The sequence below is a fragment of the Aulostomus chinensis genome, chromosome 10, assembly GCF_037954235.1.
Source record: "Aulostomus chinensis isolate RoL2024-O1b breed Wild chromosome 10, RoL_Achi_v1.0, whole genome shotgun sequence".
NCBI classification, from domain to species: Eukaryota; Metazoa; Chordata; class Actinopteri; order Syngnathiformes; family Aulostomidae; genus Aulostomus; species Aulostomus chinensis.
This window is the reverse complement of record NC_141329.1, coordinates 980787-991943: the sequence shown is the minus strand read 5'-3', so window position 1 is coordinate 991943 and position 11157 is coordinate 980787. Positions and strand designations below refer to the sequence as shown.

Sequence of the window (11157 nt, the reverse complement as noted above, 5' to 3'; positions counted from 1 at the left end):
TCAAGCTTGTTTTAGCAACACGGCCAAGTGTAACTGTTCTTGCTCCTCACGTTCCTGCTGCTCAGTCCGAAGACCAGGAACTCGGTGTTGTGGAACGCAATGATCCACCCGCTGGTCAACATGACCCTCAAAGGAGCCATCTGGTACCAAGGTGGGTAACCTGCCTCTCTGACGCCAGGCGCTCCACGTGGATGCATGAGCCTGTTCTACGCTTTCAGGGGAGGAAAACGCAGGATATCACCAAGACAAGTACAACTGCTCCTTCCCTGCAATGATTGACAGCTGGAGGATGGCGTTTCACCAGGGCTCGGGGGGGCAGACAGCTTTGGACTTCCCCTTTGGGTTTGTTCAGGTTTGTGTTGCGGCGCAAAAGTAAAAACCTGCTCAGGTGAGGATGGAACATTGGAGACTGCTGACATGAAGATCAATGAAACCCTACAAATGTCTTTCCATGTATCAGCTGTCCACCTCTCAGAAAGGCTCCACCAGTGACGGCTTCCCCAACATCCGCTGGCACCAGACGGCCGACACGGGCTCCGCCCCCAACGCGCGGATGCAGAGGACCTTCATGGCTGTGGCCATGGATCTGCCCGACGAAACGTCGCCCTACGGCCAGTAAGGGTCCTTGACACGTATCAGAGCGTCTCCACTCAGTGTGGGCGATTGACAGGTGGTGGCTCATCAGCGTCTTAGACTGGCAGCAGCAGGAACGCTGTCAGTTGACTGTGCGGTGGCCTGGTGCATGCTGGGAGTTTCCTCTCACCAGGGCCACAGCCTTGTGAGCACCCAGCATCGGTGAGAACATTCTAGAGCAGCCGGACAGCCAATCACACGCAGCTTCTGCTGAGCAGAAGACAGATCAGGCTGTTGACACCGAACAAGCAACATTTCACCTTCGCCACAGTTGTGACATTCAAGATTGCGTTATTGTCACTGACCATGGTGGACATGTCAACGAAATTTTCTTTGCAACCCCGTGTAAGATAATAAAGTAACCACACTAGCACGCAATAAAATAGAATAATAAAAATAGAATATTTACAAATAGAAATCTGAAATATGAGATATGGATGTTTACAAATAGAAATCGGTGACAATAGAAATCTGAAATATTGACATGTAAAGTGCAGTGTGCGTTCTTGTCATTGTCCTCAGTCTTCCACTGCAGTGAGGGGCTGATGGATTCAACAGCTCTGGGATAGAAGCTGTTCCTCAGTCTGTTGGTGGTGGTGGTGCGGATGCTCCTGTACCGCTTTCCTGATGGAAGCGGTACGAACAGTCTGTGGCCCGGGTGGCTGGGGTCCGTGGCGATGGATCTCGCCCTCTTCCTGACCCGGCCTTCATATATGGAGTCCAGGTCTGGCAGGGGGCAGCCCACAATCCCCTGTGCAGTTCGGACCACCCGTGCCAATCGTCTCCTCTCCTGTGCCGTGCAGCTGCCATGCCAGACGGTCACATTGAGGCAGACGATGCTCTCGATCGTGGCCCTGTAGAAGTTGGCCAGCGACCGAGAGGAGAGTCCAGCCCGCTTCAGCTTCCTGAGGAAGAAGAGCCTTTGTTGTGCCTTCTTCACCAGGCGGCAGGTGTTCACTGACCAGGAGAGATCAGAGCTGATGTGGAGGCCCAGGAACTTGATGTTGTCCACACGCTCCACCACTTCTCCGTCCATGAGGAGGGGGGCGTGGTCTGTCTTCCTGGACCTCCTGAAGTCCACAATGACCTCCTTGGTCTTCCCTGTGTTCAGCACCAGGTTGTTTGCTGAACACCACCGAGTGAGCTGGTGCACCTCCTCTCTGTAGTGGGTCTCGTTGTCCGAGATGAGACCCACCACTGTAGTGTCGTCCGCGAACTTCACGACTGTGTTGGTGGGATGGATGGCAGCACAGTCGTGGGTGAACAGGGGGAAGAGGGCGGGGCTGTTGACCACTGTTGCACATTAGCGAACACAAAGTTAAACGCTCTCTTCTTGCTGGAAGCTCATATTTTCGAGCCATTGTCAACCTTGGCTTTGACCTGATGTCCCGCAGCAGTCAGGATGTGATTATCAGGTCTTCTGTCTTTATTCAAATGATGTTGCTACACAGACGAATGATGAAAACCTCACCCGGGCGTTTCTGTCCAGGATCCACCCCCGGGACAAGCAGGACGTAGCCTTCAGACTGACGCTGGGCGCGAGGGCAGTCGCTTATGAGGAGCAGGGCGTGGCTTTCCAGGGGCCCTTCCCCAGCCAGGTCCTGACCACGCAGCTCTACATCAACGTCTCCTACGACCAGACCGTCTCCGTCACGCCGTCTAAAGAAATCTTTGAGGTGACAAGCAGAATGTCTGACCCGCCACCCATCCACTATCCAGCCGTCTCTGCTGGTCAGAGATCAGTGAGCTCACATCTCTCATCACTGAAACACCCTCTTCTCTTTATCCAGATCTGTTGCTCTCAGGTTGCAGCTCAATGTGGTCCTCAGTCTGTCTGGGTTCCAGCTCCCATCATGCAGTGGGATTCCACCTCCGTCCAGGTGTCGTCCAGTTTCTGCCCCCCCACCGAGGAAGTGGCTGCTCTCCGCTACTCGTGGAAGGACTGGCCTTGTGACTTTAAAGCCTGTCCGGTCTACAGCGCCAGCAGCGCACTCCCTGCTCCGCCGTTTATCGTCCATCGCTCCTCCTCCTGGAAACCTTGTCGGGCCTGAAACCGATCAAAGTGCTGCAGACGTGTGGAAGACAGCACAAACGTGTTTTTATTGACATGAAACTTGACAGCACACGTGAGTCTCGGATACGCATTGTTTGTAAAGTTGACTCGAGCGTTCCAGTCCAAACTGATCGTTACACTTCCAGCAGAAGGAAACGCAGTCGAGCTGTTGATCGATGAGACAATTCAGCAGTCGATCCCTCTGGAAATGTTCAGTGCCACAAGATGAATGACGATGCAGCAGACAGGGAAAGCTTTCATGAATAAGCTTTTACTTTTCAGCGTAAAAACCGAAAATGATCAAAGTCATAACGAGTTACATTCACATCATCACATCAGCTCCCAATCCGGCACTCGCATTGACTCATTCAGTCTCACTGAGAACTCAGAGTTCCTGGACCCACCTCATATTGGGAGGGGCTGGTGGCTGACAGCTGCTAAACTGGACGGAACCACACTTGGACTAATTAGACCCCCATTCTACCAGACGACCTGCAGAGTTGGAAGACGGACATTTTTGGACAGTTTAGCTGCTGTTAGCCGTCAGTTTTCGTTAGCTTTGAGCTAAGTACACTCGCCACATCCACCATGGCGGCACACGTATCCAGGGACGCTTCATCTGGCACAGCATCAACACCACAGGTCAGGTGGAGCAGAACTTCAGGAGCTGAAATAAGAATTGGAGGGCTTCATGGAGGGGGAGGTCAGGTGGTGCTGGTGGGAGGATCCAGGACACTGCTGGGTCTGACCTGAAGATAAGACCAAGAGGTTGTGATGGAGTCAAGATGGAGGACCGCCAAGTAAGAAAGTGCCAGAGAAAAAAAATCAAATGAATGGTAGGAAATATATAAATTTTGTTCAGTACTTAACAGTACTTCGTACTGCACCTCAGTCCTGAATGAGCGTACACATTCGTCAGCTCACCTAACGCCTCCGTGATTTATAGCAGAGGCCTGACAAGATACGGCGGTACTCTGGACGCAGAGGGCATCACGTAACCCAGAGACTCAACCGCTTCAAGCCACATTCATGAATATTTTTGAATAAAGACCTTTTTCATAGTTTCCTCACAAAGTGGATGGAACTCTCAGAGGCTCGTGTGTCTGTGTCATCTTTCTTCAACATGCAAGTATTAAAGAGCATCGTGCCAGAACACAAAGTATCAAACACAGAAGAGGAACCTGGGATCTGTTCAGTCTTTATCTTCTCATTGAAGCACCGGTGTCTCTGGTAGGCCTCAAAGTTAACGGAGGCGTCGTCCTCCGACAGGCTGTGAGGAACCTGGCCGTCCCCGGAGCGACACACCTCAAAGCGTATCCACCGGTAGCTGAGAACACGAGACAGAGATCTGGTGAACACAGGCAGGGGAGAGGTTAGAGGAACCATCGGGGAACTTCCCCTCGTCTGGGTGACTTTACTTGCTACACTTGCGTGCTCCAGGACAACTCTGGATCAGGTTCTGGATGGTGGGATGAGAGAAGCCGAAGAAGTCTGCTCCTGATGGCACGATGGGAGCAACAGACTTGGAGCTGGAAAGTAGAGAATTGCATTTAGAAAAAACTGAAGTCTTGATGGTTGGATAAGCAGAGCCAACAACAGATACCTGACGGAGGCGACGACCTTCAGCAGGTTGGAGTGACACGTCAGGGCAGACGAGGCCACGATGGCGTTCTGAGGATCTTCTTCAGGTACAATCTCAAACTGGGAGAAAAGTGGAACATGAGTTGAAAGACATGAAGCAATGATCAGTAGAGAAAACATCTGATTTCTGTTCGTGTTGAGAGGACTTGTTCACGCTCGTTGCTGGTCAGGTATTACTAGACTGGATCCAGACTCGGTGGTGTACCTGTGGACCTGTTCCTCCATCTTTGATCTGGCAGGTGTAGAGACACTGCTGCTCAGGGTTCTTCATGCTGGCAAAGACTCGCGTGCTGCAGAAGCCGACCGGGTAGATGGCGCATTCATCGTGGAAGAGCATTCTGTCCGTGATGATCTGGAGAGCAGAGACGTCTCAGTCGGCGTTCTGAGGGTTCTCACCACTCATGACTGTGACGTAAGAGTCAAACTCACCTCCCCCAAACTGTAGACCGTTAAGCCTCCCAGAACGATGGGAAACACGGGACGCCCCGATGAGTCCAGAGGGATGGGTTGCACCAGCTTCCTGGAACCATCTGCTAGTTTTCTCTTCTTGGATATTTTCTTTGGAACTAAAAAACAAACCCAGAATAAAAAACTTGACGCTGATTTAGAACTGGTGTCTCGCAGCGATTCGTTAACCACAGCACTCACCTTCTTCTTTTCCGTTCTCTCTGCCCCGCTCTTTTCTTTCCTTCTTGGGTTTTTTAAGAAGTCCCTCCTCCCCCGCTGAAACAGCTGCTGACAGGCTGTGTGTCAGGGACAGACCAGGAGCCCCCACAGGACCAGAGCTTAACACAGCGGGTGGCACAGTCGGGTGGGAGCTGGAGCTCGGGGCTGGCAGGACGTCCCCCTCCGACAGAGTCTGGTACTGCAACAAGGACTTCAGCAAGAACCTGCGAATGTGCAACTTAATGTTCACACAGCTGAACCGGCTTTCAAAGGTCACATGACCTGTGGTAAAGCTCCACATCTGAAGACAAGCCACCCCACTAGCTGGATGGCTCCAGCTCCACCCACCTGCGCTCTTCCTTCGCTCTCAAAAACTTCTCCTCTAAGTGGGCGACTTCATCACACAGAGCTGCATTCTCCTGTTGGACAGGGATCATTCCAGACTGTTACACTTGTGTTCCTCAACATGAACAAGTATAGTACAGTTCTCCTGAAGCCCTCCAGTCAGGTGCAGGTGTGTCCTGTAGGTGCACCACTGAGTGAAGCACTTGAGGGTGAGACTCATTAGTCACCAGTAATGAAGCGCTGGTTTTCTCTGGGCTCAGTGACAAACTCCTGACCAGTAACTTGCATTCCCCAGTCCACAGACTGACATCTTCCCAGTCCAGGGAAGTGCCACCTTCTGCTCACACTGAGTGGATGGAATGTGAGACACTTAAATGTGATCATTGAAATTTTTGTCTGTTAAAACCACAGTCCAGTATGTTTGTGCGCTGTACACGAGTGTTGAGGGAAAACTGTGTACCAGAAAAAGTACATTAGCAAATACACGGTTTACTCACAAATATCATGGTACGAGCTGCTTTGCGCAGTCTGAGGTACTTGAGTCGGTACTTTTCATTCTGTTTTTTCCGCGGACCCCTCTTCATCTTGGTCTTATGCTCTGAGGAACTGGTGGGGGATGGGAAAGGGGGCACCGAGGCACCAGAGCCAGAACTGGATACAGCAGTGTTGTGCTGAGGCGAGCCGAGGAAAGACTGAGCGCTGAAGGCCTGCAGGGCCTGCTGCCGCTCCTCGTCAGTCTGGGACGGAACAGAGAGGAAGACAGAGACAGATCTGATCCAGAAGGCTGCCAGAACCCGAGGCTGGACTCACCTTCAGGGCGATGGATGGAAACAAACTGAAATGATGAATAATAACGGATGCAGCTCTTTCTGCAACTGCTTCACCACAAACAAAAGCATACAGTGAAATGAATGATCTCAGATCAGTGCAAGCATCTGATTGCCAGTTACCAATGACTGATGAACAGTCACATTCTTGGTATTTTATTTCAATAACAGCTTCACAAACTACTTTGCACATAAAAACCAGTAGCAAGTGAGGCTACGAACGAGCGTGTGCGTCTCACAACTCTCTTCTTTGGTGTTACACATTTAAAACTATCATGACTTCCAGTTTTCTCTTTGTTTTTATTTCTTCCATTTATTCCTTCTGCTCACAAAGACAAAGTGACGGGGGCTAAAAACTATTTTTCCCACAAAGAGTGCAGACAGCTGTACTCACAGGATTCGTGACCGAACCTGAAGAAACGTGGAAGTGTTCTCAGCTGTCCTAACACCTGCAGTGGGACGCGACTGACGTGTACAAATACACCAGTAGAAATACACAAGTAGCTAGCCCCACTGTTGAGCTCCCGAGCATCATTACTTTATAATACTACTACTACTATTTCTTTGTTTATCGTCGTTCCTCTGAACTGTTTGACCTGTAGAAGAACTTCATACATGGAGGTTTATGATTGAGTACACCAGACTTGTAGAAAGAGGGGCCTCTGGCGTCAGGTCTGGTTGAGCGTGCCGTGTGCGACCACCGCGAAGGTCAAGAGCGGAAACCAGTCAAGTGTTTAGACCTTTACAAGTGATTATCTACGATTTCCAGACGACATTCAATCTCCACTGCAACATTTAATGGTGTTGAAATGAGACATTCAGATTCAACATCAACACGTTAAATCCAAGTGACAGAATTGCAGGGGGCCGTTCTGGAGCCCGGTCGTGTGTGCCGAGCAGAACTCGCCTGACCGGCAGTCAGATGCAAAAGTGTCCTGTTAGATGTTTGAGGTTTGTGTGAAGTTGACGTTCATGTCCTGAAGAACTCACCAGCAATGCAAAGACTCCATTTCTGTTCTCAATCCTCTTGAATCTCCTGCTGCCTTTTTGTGTCTGAAACATAATGTGAGACTGAGGCCGATACAAGCGGCTGGAGAAGCCAACTGGAGGGTCACTGAGGATCATCAGGCACAGTCGCGTCAAGCGCGTCTGACGCTGAGGCTCCTTCGTCTGACTACAGCACATTAACATCCCGCCTGATTAAAATGCTGAGGTGACCTCAAAGAAGCAGGATGGAAAACAAGGAGAAAGAAAAGACACTAACGGAAATCAAAAGTAAGCAACTGAGATGATGAACTCAGGTGGCAGTGATGGAAACCCTCCTCACCTCTCGGTACATGACGGCCTCCAGACTGGACTTGGCGCTGCCAATGAGACGAGATGAGCAGAGTTGAAATGCAACTTCATCAACTGAAGTTTTTGAAAGAATCTTCCCAACGGAAGGCAGGACGTGGGACAGAAGACATTTACACACTAATCAAGGAACAAAGAGTCAATCTGTACAAGTCTGGACTTAAAGCCACGAGTCTTTTCCAATATTCTCAGAGTTTAACGTTAGCAAGGGGGCGGGGCTGAGCCTGTCGCTCGGGGTGACGCTCTTCAGCGCTGTCACTGAAAACCCGATTCCTTCACGGTGGAATCGTTCACTCGCTGTCACTGTGTTTGGACAAGATTTTCCTCCTCTTTCCTCCATCTCCTCCTCCGCCATGCTAAGACTCCTCAAACGCTCTCCCCTTCGGAGCTCCGTGAAGAGCTGAGATTTTGGACTTTGTCAGGATTCTGAGACTTCCCTCTGCATTTCCTCAGCAGCAGCAACTCTCCAACAGAAGCTTTATGAATTTAGGCCCTGATTCACTGAATATTTAAGAAAGAACACAGTCACACTGTCCCCCCAGAATCCCATCGCATCATGATACAAAGAGCGCATCGGAATAAATTGCTGTACTTAGACTGAACAAGTCCTCTGTCGATGATCCTTTGTTTGATCTCCTTGATGTGCATCGGATGTCCTGCTTCCTCCAACACAATCTACAGGAGGAAAAGAGGAACAAACAGTTCCTCACAGCTGATTGTCACATGATGGCATGAAAGAAACCAGACTGAAAGGTGAGGTTAGATACCTGAGCAGCATCGAGCCATGTCAGGTTTGGTTTCTCTGCGATTTCACTGGCTGGTTCACTGCCAAGGAGACAATTCGGCATCATCACACTGAATAAAACGTTCCAGGCTTCAGAAAGCCCAGCGTTCAGTTTCTGGGTCACCGTTTCAGATCAGATCGTGAGGATTTTATAACTCCTCCCAAGCTGAGATGAACACGTATGTGGTGGCAACTCTGCTCAGCTGTCGCTGCTGGTCATCCCTGCACATCAACTGCCTCAGAAACACCGGCTCAACGCTACCAGCTGCTCTTCCCTGCAGAGGTCCCTAGATGCTGGACTGAACATTTGAACGACGGAGTCGCACCTTTCCAGAGTTTCTGTGGTTCCGGACAGACTCGCAATGTTGTCCAGAGCAGGAAACAGAGAGTAGCTTCCCTGTCCGTCCGCCTCCATCTCGGATTCAAACGCGTTGAGAGCCTCCATGAGAGCCTGCAGACGGAGGTAGCATCAACGCTGGCGGTCAGACACTCTGAACGACTCCTGCTGCGCTCAGCTGACAAAGCTGACTTTACCCTGAAACACTCAAGACTGCTTCTACTTTTATCAACAGGAAAATGATAGCACAAACCTCAATAACACCGCAGCAGACGGGAAACCCACTCGACTCCAGTCAGTTGGTGCTCCGGGTTGTTTATGTCCGTGTCAGCCGGAACCTTCAATCACCGTCATCGGTCACGCGCAGAGGAGCAAGGAGCTAATGCTAGCTAGCAAGTCGCCGATCTGTTGTGATTGAAGCCAAACTATTGAGCTTCACCATTGTAAAAATGTTTATCAGGGACGCAAAGCGAGTTTATCAAGCAAACACACAAACAAACAAAGCCGACGGAATTACGGAGAGCACAACTTCTTAACCGGATATCCGGATGAGAATACAACGCAATGGAAATGGTCTGATTCTGATTGTGAGCTTGGGGTCCAAAAAAAAAGTGATCGATAATTCAGTTGGAAGTGGTTGTATGCGTCTTGAGAGATCATGTGACAACAGAAAGACGGATTAGTATAAAAATGGGACAGTGGCTGTCTAAGAATGAGATTGTCTGCCTCCCCTTGCACTTTCACTTGAAGTTCACCATTACTTAAAGTTTTGTCTGTATGTGTTTGAATAGGATCTTTATCAAGTCAGTCATTTGTTCGGAAAGGTGAGGAAAAGCTAAGAGCATCTCATACGTTCCCCAAAACCACTTCGCACGTAGGCTTTGATAACAAATGTCCTCTCACCTCCTCTGACTCCTGCTGGTCCAACGCATGAATGCAAACGAACATAAAGGCCTGTATTCACAGCATGCGTCACCCTCAGTCTGAATACAAGTCACTGAGTAACTTCTGCTTTATTTAAGCTTCCAGATGTTCGCTACGTACCATATTTACAGTGTAAGAACCTCACAGTTAGTATGATTCTAAATGAAAATGCTTTATTTTTGTATCAATTTGTTTGTGTAAAATTCATTCATTTAAAACTAACGAAAGCAGAACGAAGAATTTTGTTGATGTTTTGTTGAAACAGACCTGTGCAGCAACTCCAAATGTGCTGGTACGCGAGGAGGTGACGTGGCAGCAGTTGTGTGCCTCACTGCCACGAACAAAAAAAGATTTTTAGATTTCAGTTTAGTATATTCTTTAAATTAAAATGAACAATTACAAAACTTAGTATTAAATGTCTTGGGTTAGCAACAAGTATTTAGAGTAGCAGACCAATTGTTCATGGACAGAGTTGTGGTGGTCAAATGATTCCTCTCTGTCATGCTGAGCTCTCAGAATAAGAAATACGAGTCAAATACAACCGAAGCCGTCATGGCTGCCGTGATGGAGACCTTCAGGGGTGCTGTTGTTATCTTCTGGTCCTGTCACACACACGTAACACTCAGCTGTTTTAACTCCTTCGTTCCTCCACGTCGGTGAGAGGCGTGACTCAGCTCTCAGGCGGCAGAGCTCCTCTCATGTGGCTAAAGTTGAGCTCAACATTCCTGTGGTTTTAATTCTAAAAAGGCAACAGAGGATGGAGTTCGTGGCAAGATGGGAAGATATGACATCACAACAGTTCAGACATGGAAGCTTCAGCTCTTTCCTAATTTCTTGCTGTGTGACCCAGGGACGTGCAGAGAGGGTCATTTCACGCGTTACATGTCGAGAGGCCGGGAAACAGCCGGGGCGCTTGTGTACAGTGTAATCCTAACGCCAATCATGGTGAACCTGAAAAGACCTGGCTCTCGATTGGCTGCTCCATCAAAGTGGACTCAAACTTGTTGTGTTACATCACGTAACTTCATACTCTTTTTTTGCAAGCCAGCCTTTCACACCGTTGAGGGGCAATCTTGTCTCTTTCTTCCTGGCCTGGCCTTCTGCGTACCCTCACACTGGCAGGAAAAGGTAAGCTGGAAACTGGAGTCACCTGACCACACAATCTTCTTCCAGCTCCTGGCTGTCCCGTTCTTGCATGCTTGGGCCAGACGGCGCCGGGCTCACCTCTGCCTCTCACTGATCAGGGCTTCACAACAGCCCTGTTGGACCTTAAGCCATGATCGAAAAGTTGGCCAGGTCCTTATCAGTGGATCGCTGGTACCAAAATGACCCAATACTCAAAATTTCCTGAGTATTTTTATGGAACCAATTGATTTATGTTTTTATAGCTTTTGTTCAGGATTTGTTCAGTAACCTGGCTGTGACTGTACAAAAAGGAATTGCACTGGAAGACGTCAGTGTCATTGTCAATGCGATATTTCACAAATGCATGGGGTGTCTGAAAACATTTTCCACTGCTGGAAGACGTGTGAATGTAGTTTGATCAGGTTGGTAATAAGAGACGGAGCCAGGACCAACTCAGGATCCTCAGGCT

At 49.3% G+C, this 11157-nt stretch overlaps 2 protein-coding genes across 6 annotated transcripts in view; one reads left to right on the top strand and one right to left on the bottom strand.

Moving 5' to 3' along the window:
• Window positions 1-9728, top strand: part of siae (sialic acid acetylesterase) — a 12343-nt gene extending 2615 nt beyond the window's left edge. The window contains exons 6-10 of the mRNA XM_086215413.1: window positions 66-151; window positions 219-352; window positions 461-615; window positions 2123-2309; window positions 2424-9728. Of these exons, the coding sequence (XP_086071539.1) occupies window positions 66-151; window positions 219-352; window positions 461-615; window positions 2123-2309; window positions 2424-2684 (823 nt within the window). The 3' untranslated portion in view covers window positions 2685-9728. The remainder of the gene's footprint in view (window positions 1-65; window positions 152-218; window positions 353-460; window positions 616-2122; window positions 2310-2423) is intronic.
• Window positions 1935-9045, bottom strand: tbrg1 (transforming growth factor beta regulator 1). 5 transcript variants are annotated; one of them, XM_086215409.1, is made up of 15 exons: window positions 8893-9045; window positions 8629-8753; window positions 8286-8343; window positions 8111-8193; window positions 7493-7529; window positions 7156-7218; window positions 5836-6075; window positions 5342-5412; window positions 4976-5217; window positions 4757-4893; window positions 4533-4679; window positions 4290-4387; window positions 4105-4215; window positions 3868-4013; window positions 2702-3435 (listed from the first exon to the last, which is right to left on the bottom strand). In XM_086215409.1, the coding sequence occupies exons 2-15, from the start codon at window positions 8745-8747 to the stop codon at window positions 3347-3349; spliced, it is 1641 nt and encodes a 546-aa protein (XP_086071535.1). In that variant the 5' UTR covers window positions 8748-8753; window positions 8893-9045; the 3' UTR covers window positions 2702-3346. The 5 variants fall into 5 exon arrangements, with proteins under 5 accessions (XP_086071534.1, XP_086071536.1, XP_086071538.1 ...); XM_086215408.1 differs by having other exon boundaries at window positions 1935-4013; XM_086215411.1 differs by lacking the exon at window positions 7156-7218 and having other exon boundaries at window positions 2278-3435.
• Window positions 9729-11157: the final 1429 nt, after the last annotated feature.

What these genes read in the sequence shown, in the direction of transcription:
- tbrg1 (XM_086215408.1), bottom strand. Translation starts at nt 8,747, where the DNA reads ATGGAGGCTCTCAACGCGTTTGAATCCGAGATGGAGGCGGACGGACAG. An exon ending in CATGGCTCGATGCTGCTCAG is followed by an intron (nt 8,194 to 8,285) that starts GTATCTAACCTC and finishes TTCCTCCTGTAG; the next exon opens with ATTGTGTTGGAGGAAGCAGG. An exon ending in AGAGAACGGAAAAGAAGAAG is followed by an intron (nt 4,894 to 4,975) that starts GTGAGTGCTGTG and finishes TTTGTTTTTTAG; the next exon opens with TTCCAAAGAAAATATCCAAG.